Here is an 18444-nt window from a genome sequence, read left to right as displayed (position 1 = left end):
CCTACAAGAATATCTAGGCTTGTTCCATTCACTTATAACTGAATAGTGACTGTTAACCATCAATTAATAACCAACTTCTAATTTGAAGGTTGATTTAAACAATAAAAGTAGAAAGCTAGAAATGTCAGATTAAGTGTTGAGCTGTTTATTTAAATTGATCCCAGTTTTTCTTCATGTTTGGAAGAAAAGGAATAATTTCTTAAGTAGTAAAAATTATATCAGTCTTTCAATGTTTTTGACCAGAGATATAGAATTAGAGTATTAACAACTGCTAGTAAAATCTTTAAAAATGATACCTTTGGGTTAAGAAGGGAGAAAGTTATTTGCACATGGTGAAGAATTTTATAAATTGTTTGTGAGATTTAAAATGTAATTAAGTTATTGTATTATACAGCTTTCTTTGGTAAACATTTAAAAGTAACATGCTTAATCCCCTTCTCCAAAAGCTGACTGTCCTGTTATGTTGGAAGTTCAGTAGATTTAGATATGTGCTCCTCTGTCAAAGTTTCAGGTGACAACTGCGACTTTGTTTCCTGTTTCGAAAGGAAATTCTTTGTGCTTGAGAAGTGTTACTGTGAAAAGGAGAAATAATGACATATACCTCAACAATAAGTGATTATAGGCATGGTAAATTGAGAGAAAAGTAAATTCTTAATCTTCCTTTTTTTTTTTTTTCTCCCCTACTATCCACAAATAAAGGTATTACAGGTAGGAAAATTACTTCAAGCTTTTGCAATTTCAAGAAGAGGCAATTACAGTATTTCCTGAAATCCAGGATGATTCCAAATCTAGGCTGACACTACATATTGAGTATTGATTTAGGGCAGAAAGTTAAAATAGCATCTATCGTTAGCTTAGTAAAAGGAGGGGAAGAAGATGCATCTCATTTATGGTGGAGGAAGGACTTGCAGGGAGTCACTGGTCTGATACATTGTGTTTGTTATTCCATGGCAGTTGCCCCAGCACAGGCTCTAATAAGGAAATCTATGGTGACCCTTGGATTTTGACTCTCCAAAAGACAAGTAAACATGTGGTTTTGAATTCAGGAAAGTGTAATTAAACTTTATTTAGGGAAAAGGACATCCAAGAGAAATTGGTATGTGCAGAGAGAACCTTCTTTAGAAATAAATACAAACAACAGAACACTGTACTGTAGTGTTTTCCAAACTCAAACAGCAGAGTTAAAAAAATACAATACTAACCCCCCCAACCTAGATCTACAAAAAGTGAAGACAAAATCCCATTTTATTTGATGTGGACAAATGTGCTTGCTTAGTAAGTGTTCAGCTTTTTGTTTCAATGTTTTTGCTACAAATATATTTGATGATGTTGCTTTCTAAATCTGTAGTATTTAGACAATGTTATGCAGGTGATCGTTATGTCACTTTGTCCTGATTGTTGCTAAGGACTGTTAAAGATAGAGGGAAAACAACAGGGAAGAGAGGAATCATCTTATGCAAATCTTGAGCTCTTGGATTTTATTTATTTATATTTCCAAGCAATATTCTGCCGTAGTGTTCTCAGTCAGATTTTTAACATACTTATGTGCTTTTGCATATACCTTTTGAGGATTCATTAATATGTAGCTGTTTTCAGCTAAAGTAAAAGTCCTGTGCTCTGCACTTTTAGAATGCATATTCATCCGTCTTCAAAACTCCATTGATTATGCTTTTGATTGCTTTTGTTGACAGAGCTACAATAGAGGAGGCGTATTCAAGGTCAATGACAAAACTAGCCAAATCAGCAAGCAATTACACACAACTTGGGTAAGTAAGTGTGTATAAAAGTGAAATAATTAATTACATAAGTGTTAGGAATCAAGTTTGATTCTGACTGTTTTATTCATGATGTTGAAGGATCAGTGGCTGCTGTAACTTTGCCACTTTAAAAGCATTGGTTCTTAAGCTACCATGCAACTATGACCAGAAAAAAAAAAAAGAAGGGACAGTACAGCTCTAACAGTACTCCTGGTTAAAAAAAACACGGACGAACTGTACGTTCCACCGTGGTTAAAGTTGAGTTCATTTCAGACGTGATAAAGAACATGATTTGCTATTCTGTGTGCCCAAGCCTGTGAGGAGAGAACATATGGTCTGCAAATGTGACAGTAAATTTATTTCCATTATTTCTATTTTTTCAAGTGTTAATGCAATCCTCAGAGGTGTTAAGAATGAGACTTTTCAATAATAGGCCTATTCCATAGTTTAATTAAAATTTTATACACAGGGTATGAATTTAAAAGTTAGAATGATTAATGGATGTTTTTTCATTAGAAAGATAATGCCAGCAGCTCAAACTTCTTAGATGATGCTAAAGATTTTTTTTTAAAATTTGTGATAATCCCAGCTGGAAATTTGGAGAGCTTTCATCAGTGGATAGTTTGATACCAGTTGTTGCTTCTCTTCAGAAGTTCATTATCCGCATGTAACCTTGAACATCAGTGATCTAAAGGCTGTCTATGGTATTGATTTTTCAGCAGCACTGATCAAGAAACTGTGGTAGGAGCATATCTGTAGAATAGCTGAAGTAGTCCATTCAGTATAGAAATTCGGATTTGAGGCATGACCTGACCCCACTGTCCTTTACCATATGGTTAATCTCTGTTGATAAGTAAATCACTTCTAGACACAGACCATCTTTGCCAATATATTTTTCTGCATCTTACTGCTGTGATGATTTAAAACAACTGGAAAATCAACTAGCCAAATAATTTTTTTTTCTTTGTGCTATTCAAGTATATACATAGAAATATTTTTCCATGTTAAAAGTTTTTTAGATTTTTCTTTTTGAGCTGATCTTGCATCATCTTTAGGAATAGCACTTATCATTCATGTGTATTGAAGACAGGGAAGATTGAGTGAACTTCCACGTTTCACTTGTATTGACCCTGCATGACTAATGAGTGAAAAACAGCACACTGAAAATTTAGTAGATACTATTCCAAGTACAGTTGGAACGTATTTAATAATGTAATTTATAGCAGTTTGGAGCTATTTTGTTTGTTTCAGTTTTAGGAACAGAGCTGAACTTTTGTAAATGTATTGCTGATACTGTAGCACTATAAAAAATTGTAGCTGATCAAAGGGAGAAAATCCAGATCAGCATTAAATATATATTTTTTTCCTCTAGGACATTTGCACCTGTTTGGGATGTTTTCAAAACCTCAACAGAAAAACTAGCAAGCTGTCACTTGGATCTTGTACGAAGATTACAAGAGCTAATAAAAGAAGTTCACAAGTATGGAGATGAACAAATCAAAGCTTATAAAAAGGTTATTAATTCTTCATATGCATGTTCAGTCACTTGTTAACATTAAAATTAAAATGGTTTGTTTTTGACAACTGTGTGATATTTGACAGACTAAAGAAGAAGTTTCAGGAACATTGGAAGCAGTGCAAAATATTCAAAGTATCACTCAGGCCTTACAGAAGTCAAAGGAAAACTACAACACGAAGTGTGTCGAACAAGAACGACTGAAAAAGGAAGGCGCAACACAGAGAGAAGTTGATAAGGTAGTTTTGTTTGTTTTGTTTAGATTACAAGGAAGTTTTTGTTTTGTTTTTGTTTAAGATAGGAGTTTTTTTGTGATCATCTGCTCATGCAGTAATTCCGTTTGATGGCTTTTACAGATATTGTCTATAATTGTTTCAGCATCTATTATGTTTTTGGAAAAAAATTTTGTAGGTAAATATGCAAACATTCAATGCCCTTGTTTTTGAATTAAGGAGTAGAAAGTTCTGTCCCTTCAGCTGAAACAAAGTAGCTAATTAGAGTATTTGAAGTCTGTTCCATTGAGAAGAAAAACGAGTTAATGTTACTTTCTGTGCTAATTTAAGAGGTTCCAAGTATATGCACCAAAATCCCAAAGGATGAGTATCCTGATGTTGTATTTAGTATTGTTCTTGGTTCATTGGGCAAGTTTGATCCGTTCAAGAAACATAGGTAGTAGAGGAAAGTGGCCATGTTTCCTTGTCTCTGACTATGACTTATCGTTTTAAAACTTGATGCCTCTGCCTATTTTTGTTTGATTTGTCTGATCTGTCTGGGACTCTGCCCTTGTTAGAATGGTTTAGTGCCTTTTTTACTGCCATGTTGGATAAGTGGATGGGAGAGTTGATTATCATCTTTTCACTCATACCAAAGTGACCCTTCTGAGCTTGTTCTAATTGTTTTGTCTTTAATGTAAACCTAGCTTTTTTCCTACCTTCTGTCTCAACTGACAGGCAGTGTTGGGTTCTAGGAATGAATCAGAAATGTGTAGGATGACAGGTTATTTCCCGGTAGACTATTCAAAATGTAATTTTTCAGAATTCTTGTAAAAAGATTAAAACTTTTCAGTAGGAAAGGTTGAATTTATGGAAGGCTTGCTTTTAAGAAACAATATTGTAATCCCTTGTCCAGCAGAAAACAAAAACTGTTCAATCTAGACTGTCTACCTACTGAAGGAAGAAAGAGGAAGCACCATAGGATGACATACATGAAGGCTTTCATCTACTATTTTGTGCATAYTCCCTCAATACTTTTGTCAGAACAATTAGGCCATAGTTGAATGCTCAGCTAATACTTCAAAAATAATGTTTCCAACGAAGGCTGTTGACTGTGGCCATCACATTCTTTCCAGTTATGTCTTTATTCAAATTCACGCTTATCATTTCAGAAAGCCGGTAGCAAAGGTTGTTTGGCAGAGAATAGGTTTATTACTTTCAGCAGAACATGAAAAATGTTTGTATCAAAATCACAAGACAGCTACTTTATCACAAAGCATGAAATAACATGATAAAGAAGCAAATGTCTGCTAAGAGCTTATTGTAAGGCCAAATATTTGGAGAAATGCTTTATTGAAGAATCTGAGGAGGAATCTTATGGTGAGATATGTAATTTCATTAAACTGACTGAAGCCGAAAGTTAGTGTTAACTTGCGTAATAATTTCCTGTTGTTCCCTGGCATGTCAACTTCTCTATTTATAATGACTTGCCAAAAAAGTGTTGACTGATCCTCATGCTTTCAGTTACTGTAAGTCTGCTAAATAGAGTTCTAGCAATCGCTACACCTGAGAATACACACATCCTGTTTTCAGAAGAGATTATTGGTTAATCCTGTAGCGTTCACATTTAACCATTTTGTCTATCTTGCTGAATAATCACTTTCCATAAATGCTCTTCAACACATACACTGCTGATTCTGCTCATACTTAGACATGGTTACAAGAGGCAGAGAATGTTTCAGTTTTGTGTCAAAATCCCATGCATACATGGTTTCAGTTACATAATGCTTCACAAAAAAATATGATTTTAAAAGTCTTGTAACTTTGCATTTCCTTTCTTTTCAATGATTAAATTTGGAATCATCTGCAAATCAACCTTAACTGTTTTTGAAACTGAGTGTTTATAAAGCACTTTGTACTTTTGGTATAGTAAGTGGCATTTGGGAAACACTGTTTTCTTCCTGGGAATTCCCCTATGTGGAGCTGCAAGAGTGAGAATAATGAAGTAAAGTTCGGGGGAAGTAATTGATGTTTGATACATCCTGTCATGCCATCCTTAATGCCTAAAGGATCCATATACACATTCTTTATATAGTATAGTATTTTCAAGTTGCCTCTGTTGTGCTGCATTTAGAGGACTATGTGAGCAAAATCTGCTTAAGTTGTCTCTGTAACTGGAAAAATGCTTGTGGAACTGCAGCTTCAAATTTTCTTCCTTTGAAATACTGGTTGCTGTTTTCCTAGCCAAATGTGTGTTAACACTGTACTATTATTCATGATTTTCAGTTATTTTTCTCTTTAAAACCCAAAATAAAACTTCCTCTTTCCAGAGGGCATCTTTATTTTCATTTCTTTGAAAGTCATAGATAGTGTTCAGCTTTCCAAGTAATAATTTACTCATTGCAAATGAGAAGTAGTTGCCATTTTTACTGTGGGACTGATGGCATTCATTTGAAAGAAGGGAGGAGAGCTATTTAGAAGCAGAACAAATAGAAAATATATATTATACAACTATCTTTAGTGATGTCTTTAACAATTCAGAAATATTTTTCAATTTTAACTGATGGGAAATTTGAAGGAGATAAACTTGGCATGTTGAGCAAAGAAGCCATAAAACGTTGATGTTCAAGAGAAATAAAATATATTTTAATTGATTTTTAAATTTGAAGATGAGATAGCAATATTATCAGAGATTCCAAAAACTTCATGTCCTATGTGTCATGCTATAAACTTTGAAAATAATTTTCTCTACTAAAAATAATCACTTAAATCAGTTTTGCTTTTGATGTAATTTTGGGATTCTCCTGTATTTCTTTTTGTCTTTTAAGAATGTTAAGCCCACAAAAAGATAATTTTGGTTAATGGGAACAAATAATGAAACAGATTAATAAATTATAAAGCCAAAAAGGACCATTGTAAACAAATCTGAGCTGCATAAATCTGCCCATCAGTGTGGTCTTCATAACTCTTTGTTTCAAATATCTCCTCTTAGTTTCCATTGATGTACGGCCTGTGCTTTTCCCTTGAATGTCTTTTTCCTTATTTTTCTTCTTTCTGTTCTAAAGAAAAAAAAAAGTGCCTCTTTTTTTACTGTTGACTCTTTCCAAATTGTACTAATTCTCTGTTTGCACTGTATCCCAGCCCTGCTTTCTTCCTGTTTTTTCTGCATCTTTGACAAAAGAGCTATTTGGTTAACTTCAGCGCTAAAAATGTTAAAATGTTGATATCAAAAGTAGTACTTTATAAATTAGTCATTGCTGAAAAACAACAGGGATTTAAATGGGATAACTACTTATTATGCATCACTTTGTTATCTTTTGAAATGGTTATATGGTTTATGTACAACTTCGAATAGACATCTCTAAAGGCTTGAATCTGAATTATTTGGTTGTGAAATTTTGTTATGACATTTCACTGTTTTGATATGCACCTGAATTTTTTTTATATAAGTCATCATAGGCTTATTACTACTAATGACTTTAAAAGCATTGGAACAGACTGGGTGTGTAACATTTGACAGCTTTTTTTAATTTCTATAGGCAGCAGTTAAATTGAAAAAAGCTACAGATACCTATAAACTCTATGTGGAGAAATATGCTGCGGTTAAATCTGATTTTGAACAGAAAATGACAGAAACTGCACAGGTAAGTGTTACATTAATTCAGTTAGCTTTTAAAATAGATCAGTAGATTTCATTGTCTCTCATTCAGATTTGATCTGAAATCAAAGCTTTTGGAAAATCAGTTCAAGATAGAATGTCCTTTGAAAACTGACGTGAACTACAGTGTCAAAAGTAGTAGGGGCCTGAAAGGCAAACATTGACTGACCATGTATATTGTAATGATGGTGTCACTATATAATCCATTTAAGTATTAGCACTCTGGAAAGTCTTCTTGAAAAAATTTTTAGGAAGAAAGCAAAATGAACTTCTGGAAGTATTGTAGATGTGTTGTGATAATGTGGGAAATCCTGTGGATTGCCGGTGGGGCAGAATTCAGATAGGAGTTTTAGTATTGGGATCCGTTGTGCTTTTTCATTATTATTCCAGCAAAACACTTCAGTAACAGCTTGTTAAAGTGCCTTCCCAAGGTTTATTTGAGGTGGTCAAAAGCCCTTATATCTGTTCAGATTTCTGTGTATTTTTTTCCTTACTTTAAAAAGATGTTTTAATCTGTATTCCAGAGGATATCARGTTCTCTGTATGATTTTTATATGCTGCTTCATTGTATATTTTAAAGCTTTTTTTTTTTTCCAAATCTGTTAATAGCAAGCTTTTTTTCACTTTCAAGATTTAAAAAAGTAAAACACACCTTTTTTTTTAGCGGTAATGGTTTAGTTGAGGACTGCTTGGCATATTTCTTTGTATCTATTTCTTTGTAATAAAGCTTTTACAAGGTGAGAATTTTCTTTTGGTTGAAAGTTCTTTGTGCTTTTCCTTAGTTTCAAAGGATTATTTTTAGGTATGGAAAAATTATTAGGGAGATTTAGTCATATTTGTATTACTAAAGTAGAAGTGGAAAAGTGTTACAGTTTTTCATAACTCTGTGGGAATGAAGATTTTACAGCATGGGGATTGTGTAGACTGACATGTGAAAAGCCACCCTGTTGTAAACTGTAAACTGCTTTCCTACTTCCAAAATCTCACTAGAACTAAATCTAGTTCATCTCTGAATAGACTTTGAACACAGCTGTTACAGAAAGGATACCAAATGTATTACATACCAACCCCCCACCCCAGGCATTTGTGCTGAAAAAGAGTTCAAGCATACTGCTGCAAAATTCTTCCTTTACATGACTTATATTAGGAGTCTTGTAAACCCTTTAATGTAAAGGTGTCAATAGGCATCTTTTTTCCAGTATTCTCACTAGGTTCTGTTTGGAAGAGTTATACCCCCTATGCTTCCATTTTCCATTTGAGTTAAATTCGGTTAAGTACATTATTTTTCTCTCATTTTAAAAATATTTGTCATTTTAAATGCTCTGTGTGTGTGTGTGTGTGTGTAGTATGTAGCTGTGCCTTCTTTGGGTAAGACAGTGTTGATTGCAGTTCTTCACTGGTATAGAAAGGCTTTATAGAGAAAAATTCACCAAGAAAAATTCATAGTTACCATGGTGGGCTAGGTTATATGGTTTGTTGTACTTCTCTCTCTCATCTCTAATGTGTGAGACTGTTTTTTTTCCAATATATATTTTAAGTTAGTATTACTGTCAAAAGCAGCAGTTGACCTCCTGCCATGCCTCTGTCTTTGTCAAGTATGAGGAGCTGCACTGGAGAACTAATCCAGATAAACCTAATGTAGTAAGAAGAGTTGGTTTTAACCCAGAACAGTTCCCAGATCCAGTTTATTAAGAGGTCACACAAGCATTTATGGTGACACAAAGGAGGCAGCAATGTGGAGCCAAGGGTGGGGACTTGCATCTTTAAGCATTAGTGCTGGCTTAAAGTGTGTGACGTTGTGTCCTGTACTCACCTGAATAGGTGTCAACACTATATATTTACATCTGTTGCTTTAGGATTGTGTGTGTAAGGTGAAATATTTGTGGATCAGTTGTGCTAGCCAATTTGATAGGGGTTGGCGTTGGCATGTGTGGTTGTGATCATTTGAGAATTTTGAGACTAGACTGCATTTTTAAATAACTAAAAATACTTGAATGTATTTTAAAATCTTAATTGTTGGAAACAAGCATAATATTATGTTGACAAAAGAATCTCTACCGCTGAAGTGTAACATTCCTCCTGGAAAGTTTCCTCAATAAGAATAGGTGGAAGCGCGCTGACATGTGAACACATACTGCTGTTATCCAGAATGGGAACTTTTTTGTAGTGTTCCTGATAGCGTAACTATTGTAATTGCTCAATAAACATTCCAGTACCTCACCACTGTGTAGTATGTATAAATTACAGTGCAGCCTGACTTTTGCTGTAGGCCCCCCTTTTAATACTAAGAAATAAAGTAGAACCAGAAAAATACTGAACTGTTTTGATGTTTTTTTCAGATCATATGCAGCTGTGCTCTTATGGATTGAGCTAGAATAATTTAAGTTCTTGCCCTGTTTGTTATTTTGCTTGTTCTGGAAGTTACCAAATCCCCATTGAAATAGATCCTGTAAAGGCTTCTGATCCATTTCAGTGCAAGTTCAGTCAGGTTGCTCTAATCTTTTAGTCTCACAAAAGCTGTCTGCTGTCCGCTGCCTGCATTGCAAGAAAGAGACTCTCTTTGTAGCAGTTAATTTATTGCTCTCTGAAACAATAAGAAAATGTTTAACTAATACAACTTTAATAAACTGGCCTTGCTAAACTGCACTGTAAACTTGTCTCCAGTGAGGGAGAAAGCTGTGAGTAATGTGTAAAGGAGTTCTTGTTTAGAACGGGTGTAAGATAAACATGAAGAGTGTTTGAAATGGGTTTCATTGTCAATGAATTACTGAAGGAAAATACAGGGGCTTTCAGCAAGCAAACTAGCTGGGCTTTTCATTGCATGCTAAAAAAAATCCATTTGAACAATCCACTACCACAAAAGAATGAGAAGTGATTCAGCTTGTTTTGTACTTAGAGACCGAATATGAAGATACTTTTTGCTCAGTTTTCTTATTTGTGTTATTAGGTAGGTATTAGATATTAGGTATATAAACCTGACTGAGATGTAGAGAGAAAGATGGTATCTTTTTACTATACCAAATGTGTTAAGGCTGGGAAAACCTGACCATGCTTTTAGGCTTTTTTTTTTTTTTTTTTTTTACAGAAACAGTACAAAATTACCTCTCATTGCAAACCACATTTGTCTTATGTGCTTAGTTCCTTATCTGCAACAACCTTTTTACTCTAAATTTAAAATATCCACTTAAGTTAATGGACAACTGGAGACTTTATCTTCCACAGCTACTCATATTGGAAAATAAAATTAGAATTATGCCAGTGAAAGTCCTACCTATGGGACTTGTTTGCAGTATCAGGGTGTAGCTGCATTTACAGTTTGCTGGAAGGATTGCCACTTTATGTCATAGGAAAAATAGCAAAACTCCTGAAAATGTGGAAGTCCCCTCTCCCCTCCCCTTTTAAAATCAAACATACTGTAGATTGTCTTAATTTAGGGTATATTTCACTTGAAATTAGTAGCTCTGAAAACAAAATAAATGAATGTGAGCATTCTTAGGTGTTTCAGTGCAAACTCAGTTGGCTGAACTTAAATCTCTCTTAGCTGTTCGGATAAAATTGTTCTGAGGACACTAACATCTTGAGCTGCTGTGGCTATATTCTGAGTAAACATGTAGTAATGTCCTCGCTTAGCTGTCCTCTTTTCTTAGTTTAACTCTTCAGCTCCTCTGCATTACTTTTGCTTATTTTTTTTTCTTTTTTTGTCATTAACTATCTTGCTTGCAGTTATCAAAAGGGAAATGACTTGTGATACGTGAACTTGAGAAGTTGAATTGTGAAGCATGATCTTGCTAATCTTGAGTTGCAAAAATCATAGGTTATGCTGCAATAAACATGAGATGTTTCAGTTTGATAAAGTGTAAAAGCATAGTTCATTTTCTGTTGTTCAGAAATTGATGTGACATTCTTCATGTTGAAAAATTTTGTGAGAAAAGCTATAGTTCTTCTATGCAGTGGTTATATAATTGTTAAGAAAATATAACATCTCATTATGCCAGTTATCCCACCTGGCTAGAAGCTTTTTTTTTTTTTTTTTTAATCACATACAGTCAGTCACTGGAAAGGATCAAATAGTTGAAAGTGTTAAAATATCCTTTGAAAGTCTTCTGTGTTAACTGGAACTGAGGAGAGTTGACTGGAATTCTTTGCTGTTGAGCAGTCTGCATATAAATAAAGGTTCAAGAAAGTAAGAACTCTTTACAGTATGCATTTTAAAACTTACAGGAAAATGTGTTTAAAAAAATAGCATGCTTGCTTTAATTGTGTGTGCTGAGTTGGACAGCTAAGGATACTGTTGATGACAATTTTTTCATTTTTATTGTAGCTTAAAATGCTAAGAAGTGACTTGCATTTGTGTTGGGTCATTAATACCAAGATTCATTTCAGTACATCTTTTCAACATGGACTGATCTTTCAAAAATTTAATCTCAAATATGTTGTTCATATGTTCAAATAAACAATTCATTTAATGGATTATATCTATGGTATGAATAATGTTAGTATTATAGTTCCTAGATAGCCTTAGTCTTTGATCAGAACCCTTTTGTGTTATGCACTGTACGAGGCCAGATGGCTTCTATTTCAAAGACTTTGAATATTAAGCATAAAACAAGAAATAAGAAAATAATGGGGTAGCGGGGGTGGTAATATCCACTGACATATTAGACAAAATCTCTGAATGGACAGCCACTTAGCCGTTTTGATATGCATTATAGAGAAGAGCTTGAAGGAGGATGGTGCATCAGTTTTGCAGGCTTTTACAGGGAGCTTGAACCAAACATAAAGGAAGCAGCATTGGCATAATCTCAAAAGTTCACTCTGAGTTTAAAAATTAGGTAATGCAAACAATCTGGAAGGTCACTTGCATACAGGTGTTGACACATTGATAGTGAATGAGAGAAGATTTTATAGAGATGGCCCATAGATAGCTTTGAAAGCAAAATAATGTAGTTTATATAATCAGGCAGCTAGTAAAAGCAGGAAGGTCAAAGAAGAGGCTACAAAATTATGAGGATGATCATAAGCTCTGTAATCAAGAAAAGGCTTCTGGAGAAGAATTTTGATCTACTTGATTGATGACTAGAGAGGCATATAAGTAGGGCAAGGAAAAAGAAACTGAGTTTAGGAGATAGGCATGAGATAGAGGCATTTGACTTGTTTGTCTGGAGTTGTTCTTGTGTTTGTGGATCAGAGTACCAGGAGGTGAGAAATGTAGAGAGAAGATCCTCAGAGAACCCTATAAAAATGGAAGAGAGGATTAAGCGGTGTTCTGAAGGACACACTTGAAGGGCATTTACTCAAGTAGGAAGAAAACTAGGAGAGGGCAGGAATAAATATAGAGCAAGATTTCAAGAAGATTATGGTTGACTGTTAAGGAGGGTGAGGAGAGTATGATCTTTGTCTAGGAAGGGATCATCAGAGACTGGAATCGATTTTTACAACAGGTGTCAAATGGAAGCCTGGGAAAGATGGAGCTGGAGGACAAATTCCAGACAGTAACTGCAAAGACAGTTTACAGCAAGTTTAAAGATCAAACAGATGAATCATATTTAAAGATGCAAATGATGTAGATTACTAGAAAAAGAGAGAGCATGTGTGCATTGTGAGTGGGAGGAGGAAGTGTTAAGGAGGAGGTGCAAAGGAGATCTAGAAATAGGATTTGGGGGATTAGATGAGAAAAGGAGATGAAAATCTTCAGTAATGGGGAAAGGAGTTTTTTAAACACCCTTCATCCCTATTTTCTCTTGGAAGAAACAGGTGAGATTATGTATAAGGAGAAAAAACAAGATAGGTAAAAGTTTAAAGAATAAGTCAAGTGGTAAAAATACAGCTATGATTGTTTACAGTATCCTCTGCTACATGCAAGCAGAAACACTTTTCCTTGGAAATAAAATGTTCTATAACACAATGTTGTATATGTGAGGCATTAGAAATCCTTGTTTTTAATAGTGTTGAATTAGCTATTTGCTGATATTTATGATTTTTAAGCACAACAGAATTTGAATTATTCTTTAAAACCCCAATAGTTGAATAGTTCTAAATGGATGTTATGTTTCTAAGTACCTTATTTAGTAACTTTGTGAATCCAAACCTTCCTTTCTTAAACACTACTTACCATGACCAAGATCTGAAAAAGTAATTGCCTTTTTTGCTTAGTATATTTCATAATTAAAATTTAAGAGTTAGTATTTCAAGGATTGTTTTCATTATGAATAATTACTTGTATCTGGTTTACAGAAATTTCAAGACATTGAAGAAACACACCTTCTTCATATGAAAGAGATTATAGAATCATTGTCAAATACCATAAAAGAAATTCATTTACACATAGGAGAGGTAATTTTTATATGAATATTTATTTGGATTATAATATGCATTTTTCTGAACTATTTAATGGAACATTTCTTACTGTCTTGGTGATAATTACAAGATCACATCTTTCAAATGGTAGTAACTTTTTAAACCAGAGGGAGTAGGAGGAGATAAAGAGAAATGGTTCAGGGATTCAAGCAAGATTTTCAAGCTGGTTTGGGTCTTTTCACCACAAATATCAAACATTATATGAGTACTGAACTTGTTTATAAGATATTTGAAGGAGCTTTCAATATCTGCTAAACTTCCATTTTAATCTTTTATTTAAATAGCATATTAACAATGATGCTTGTATGTGTATTAATTCTCTTTCACTATTCAAACCAGTTTCTGAAAATTCTTATTAAATGGATCATCATCTTATATTGTTCATTGTAGTGGAAATTTTTTTCAATATCTAAATTCAACGTGAGCTGAAATTTTTACTGCTTCCTGTTACATTTATAAGTTTAATATCACAAATTTTACTGAATAAGTAAGGTTGAGTAATTATTAAACTTAGTGTTAAACAGAAAATAATATTTTGACAGTTTAAAGAATTTTTAGTTTATTTGAAAATCTGTTCTCTAGGTATTAAATTAGCACTCATTTCGCACACAACTGGGATGCTTGTGCTTTTCTTTAACCAAAACTTAAAATCACATCAATCTGAAAAGTTTCAGAACTTCAGATACATTTTGTTTTTTGTGAGGAAAAGGTCTTCAGTAACAGTATTAAAAAAAGCTTTGTATTGTTTCTTTTGATGCAGCGGTTTGGGTTTTTTTAAGTAATGATCCTTATAAATAGTCCTTAATTTTTTGATGTGTTAAAATGTAGTTTTATTTGTGAACACTTCGAATTTGAGTCACTCTGCTCCTCACTTAGTTTTGAGGTTTTCTGCTAGTGTGTGATGATCACAAGAGTCCTGCTGTTTATTTCTAAAGCATATCTATACCACACTGTTGGAAAGACTTTTTAGTAATAGCATGTGTTTTCTTCTTTGCCAGATCAAAACATTACAACAGTAATGCTTTTACTCAAGCAGGTGGGACCTGTGATAATGCAGTGGTAAATGTTCACACCCTTACTGGTGCTTGCTTAAGAGACTGCCTGTCTTTCTAACATTGTAGTGGGACATGCTACTATCAGAAATTCAGAAAACTATATATACAAAAGTGGTTTAGACAGAAGAAATGGAAGTAAATCCTAGACCAGCCATCAAGATATATTGTTTCATTCCTCATTTGTATATGTTCTGGTACACACACTTATTAACGTTAAAGTAATGAAGGGATTTTCTTGATAAAATGCCTGTTGATTTCTGTAAGCCCTTTAATATGTTTTAGAGGGCAATACTTTGAAGATTAACCCTAGAGAAAACCACTTTTTAAAGCTAATCACATTCTTTCAAATGCTGGGTTTTACCTTCCTTTGTTTTTTGGGTTTTTTTTTGAAGGTGCATGAAGAGTTTATTAATAACATGACAAATACTACAGTTGAGAGTTTAATACAGAAATTTGTTGAGTCAAAAGGAACTGGCAAGGAACGACCTGGTAAGAGATTAACATAAAAGAACAGGAAATGTTAATTTTAAAACTGTGTCAGTTTCCACTCCTAATACAAGGTCAAACCCCATTTGTTCGTGTGTGTTACGTTTGCAATGTATTTGCTAGCTGGAGTTCCCATAATTTGTTAGCTTTGATATTAAATGATTCATAAAAATTTAACACATAATTTACTGTATATGTGTAGTWTGTGTGTTTGTTAAGCATAGTAGTTTATAGAGCTGAGTCCCTGTATATAGACCTTCAGAGAAACTCTTAAACTGTAGTGTTGCTTAGTTCATCAGTGAAATTTGTCAGTGAACTTAAGTTCCTTTCACAGGCTTACTCTGCTATGTGCTTATGCATAAAACTTATCTCCAAATTTTATTTAAGAAGTTTATGGATATATTCAGAACCAGATGACTATAAAGCTGCTTACAGAACTGTTGTAACAGTTGCATCAGTTTATTTGGTTAATATACAAAATCATGCATTTTAATAGATTATTTGTAGGTTATTTGTTTTCTCTTTACTAAGAAGTAAACTTATAGTACTTTCTGAAAGCACTGCTTGTTGGTATGCTGTATAAGACTTCCCTGGATTGGCATAAGAAGAGAATCTAATAGTATGTGTATCTATCATTACAGAAAAATTACATGATTTGCTTTAATATTTGGACATGACTATATGGTCACTTAGATATGCGATTACAGGAATTAGGGAGTACCGCTTTTCTTTTAAAGCTGGGAGTCCTGGCTAGCATCTCTGCTGTTTAAATACAGAAGCTCATAGTTTTTTCAGAGCAAGGTTAACATAATAAGATGGATCTTGAGCATTAATACTGAATTGTTAAATAAGGTTAGTGGGTATCTTATTATGCCTCTGTTAGGTTCTTTAATCTGGCATTGCTTTTATTCTCTGATCTGATAATGCCAATGCACGAGTAGGCTGAGGTAAGATTGTATATGGAACTATTTTTTAATGTTTCCTGTAAATTTTGCAATTTTTCAGTGAAGAGTAAGAAGGAAACAGCATGAGGTTCAGGGATTCAAGCTCAGTTGGACCAAAGACAGGACAGATGTGAAAATTCAATATTCACACCTTTTTGACTAGCTGTTACCAAGATGTCATGGCTGTGTACTTGTTTGCTTCTTCACAGAGTTTATCAAATCCCATTTGTATTCTCTGGGGTCAGATTAAGCTTTGCTCATACCAAATTTAATTTCTTCAATCCTGCAACTATTTTGACTGCAAAGAATTTTAAGGAAAGATTGCATTTTTAGTGTGGAAATGTATACACTTTGAATTTTTTTCTGTAAAGTGTCATTATTGTATTTATATAAACATTGTCAAGTAGCCATGGTACAGAGGGAAAATATGGGCAAATTCTGCAGCAAAAGAATATGAATTAACAAGAAGTTGTGAAGGTTCAGAGATAGGAGGTAGAAACACTGTGATGTTAATTTTGGTTACCACTTCTATTGTGTTCACTTTATTAACTTAAAATCAGATCTACAGCTTTGACAATTACAAAGAATTAGAAGGCAAAGTGAGATACTGGTTCTCTAAGAATGAAACAGAAACATGCAGTGTTGGAGAGACTGCCTTTTTTTGATTCAAAAAATACTATTTTGCAATCAACAACTGTTCTTAATAGCAAGTTATTCTAACTCATGAAGCAAACACACTAGAATACTTTCTGGGATGTGAATTAACTCACTAGGGTGGAGAAGGAAGAGGCTTCTCAGTTAAATCTTAAAGTATTCAGTGTAAAAATGAAAAGTATAGCTGATTTGCTATAGGGGAAAAAAAAGTAGAAAAAATATCTCATGGCTGTCACAGTTACTTAAAATTCCAGTCTTGAATCTTTTGGAAGGAAATACTTTAAAAATCCCCAGGACTATACAGGCTTTCTTCCTTCAGTTCCTAGACCCTTTTTTTCCTACCATATTATTTGTGAGCTAAAATACTAAATCAGTTGGTGAGTGGTATTCTGAAATACTGAATTTGGAGAACAAATTAATAAACTAAAAGAATAATGCACAACAAAGTATATTTTAGTTTGTTTGAATACATTTTAGCTGTATTTATAATATTTTAAACCAGAGTTCATTTACTTTTATTTACATCTGTAAAAATAAGAATGAATCTGAGAGAAAGCACTGTAGGAGGGCTGTTTTACTGTGTGGATTATGAACAATTAACAGCAAAGCTTTCTGAATATAGGCAGCTCTCATCTCTTAAGCTCTCATCTGCATATTTGAAACTTCCCTGTCTATCTCTATGCTTTCTATTCTTTGCTCTTTATACAATATTATATGGGCTCCCTCTGGTGGCTAATTTGTTACCTTAAGACTCCTAACAAACAGGGACTTTCAGAGTTTAGTACACTATTTTTCTAGTACAAATAAAGTTCTTTCAACTACTAATGCTTTGCAGGTTTTAAAAATTCATTTATGGACTTCTTTCCAATGGCTCTTTTCTAACTGCTACCTAAATTACTTATCTAGTTAGCTTTACCAGCTAATTCCTACTAAATTTACTTTATACATTCTTTAAATTTTTTCATATTAATACAGTATTTGAAGAAGTTGTATTCACTTATTTTCTCAATTATATTCAGCGTAAAGAATAGCAACATAAATGCAGTTGCAAATCTTTTAACTATAAAAAAATCACTTACAAGTGTGAAACAGTGTATTTGAAAAATGGAAAGAGAAGTGGCAAGGCCTGAATAATTATTGGAAGAGTAATACCTTTACCTTTAATCTATTAGTGTGTTACACCTTCAAGTCAGGCATTGGATCAGAATTTAATATGTTCTCTGGATGGTTTGTAAAGATCAAATGTTCCTGCTTTTTGGTCTACTAGCAGGTTTGATGCCATCAGTTGGAAGATGTTTTTATCACTGATAGGGTGCTACCAAGTTGCCAGCAAACAATTAGCCGTGTATATATATTGACCTATTACAGATTAATCAGTTTTCTGTTTGTGTTGAGTTACTGCTCCATGCTCCTCAGAACATTCACCAATAGTTTGGTGCAAAATGTCTATTTCTTGCACCCAGCGTGTATGTTATATCAATGGCAGAGATGCTGAATGTTCCAGATTAGTGACATACTGATGTCTTCTAGCCTTATTTACTTAATCTTCTAATCATCCATGAAGAATTTGGTTTCCCCTTTGTTCCAGTATGAAAAGTTGATTCTGCATTAAACAGAAACTGCTAGGAAGTGTAATCTCATGTTCTTCCAAGGTCTTCTGTCTGAAGTAGGCAGGATATTATATCATGCATTTAGCGGTATTCTCAAATACACGTATAGCTGTGGTATAGTCATGAATGATTTTCCATTTTTAGCTACTGGGTTACTGTGCTCTATTCTCTCATGTGTGAATCAGCTGTGCTTGT

At 33.7% G+C, this 18444-nt stretch overlaps 1 protein-coding gene across 7 annotated transcripts in view; it reads left to right on the top strand.

Moving 5' to 3' along the window:
* FCHO2 (FCH domain only 2) overlaps positions 1-18444 on the top strand; it is an 86080-nt gene that overhangs the window by 11457 nt on the left and 56179 nt on the right. For all 7 annotated transcript variants that reach the window (XR_003252120.1, XM_026057337.1, XM_026057336.1 and 4 more), the window contains exons 3-8: positions 1692-1766; positions 3130-3271; positions 3360-3512; positions 7025-7129; positions 13378-13476; positions 14948-15044. Coding sequence is in view for 6 of the 7 variants with exons in the window: in XM_026057337.1 (XP_025913122.1) it covers positions 1692-1766; positions 3130-3271; positions 3360-3512; positions 7025-7129; positions 13378-13476; positions 14948-15044 (671 nt within the window). In the remaining variant the exon portion in view is untranslated. The remainder of the gene's footprint in view (positions 1-1691; positions 1767-3129; positions 3272-3359; positions 3513-7024; positions 7130-13377; positions 13477-14947; positions 15045-18444) is intronic.

Source organism: Apteryx rowi, unplaced genomic scaffold (genome assembly GCF_003343035.1).
Source record: "Apteryx rowi isolate R43461 unplaced genomic scaffold, aptRow1 scaffold_139, whole genome shotgun sequence".
Classification (NCBI taxonomy): domain Eukaryota; kingdom Metazoa; phylum Chordata; class Aves; order Apterygiformes; family Apterygidae; genus Apteryx; species Apteryx rowi.
The sequence above is the reverse complement of the archived record's forward strand: the minus strand, read 5'-3'. Positions and strand labels throughout refer to the sequence as shown.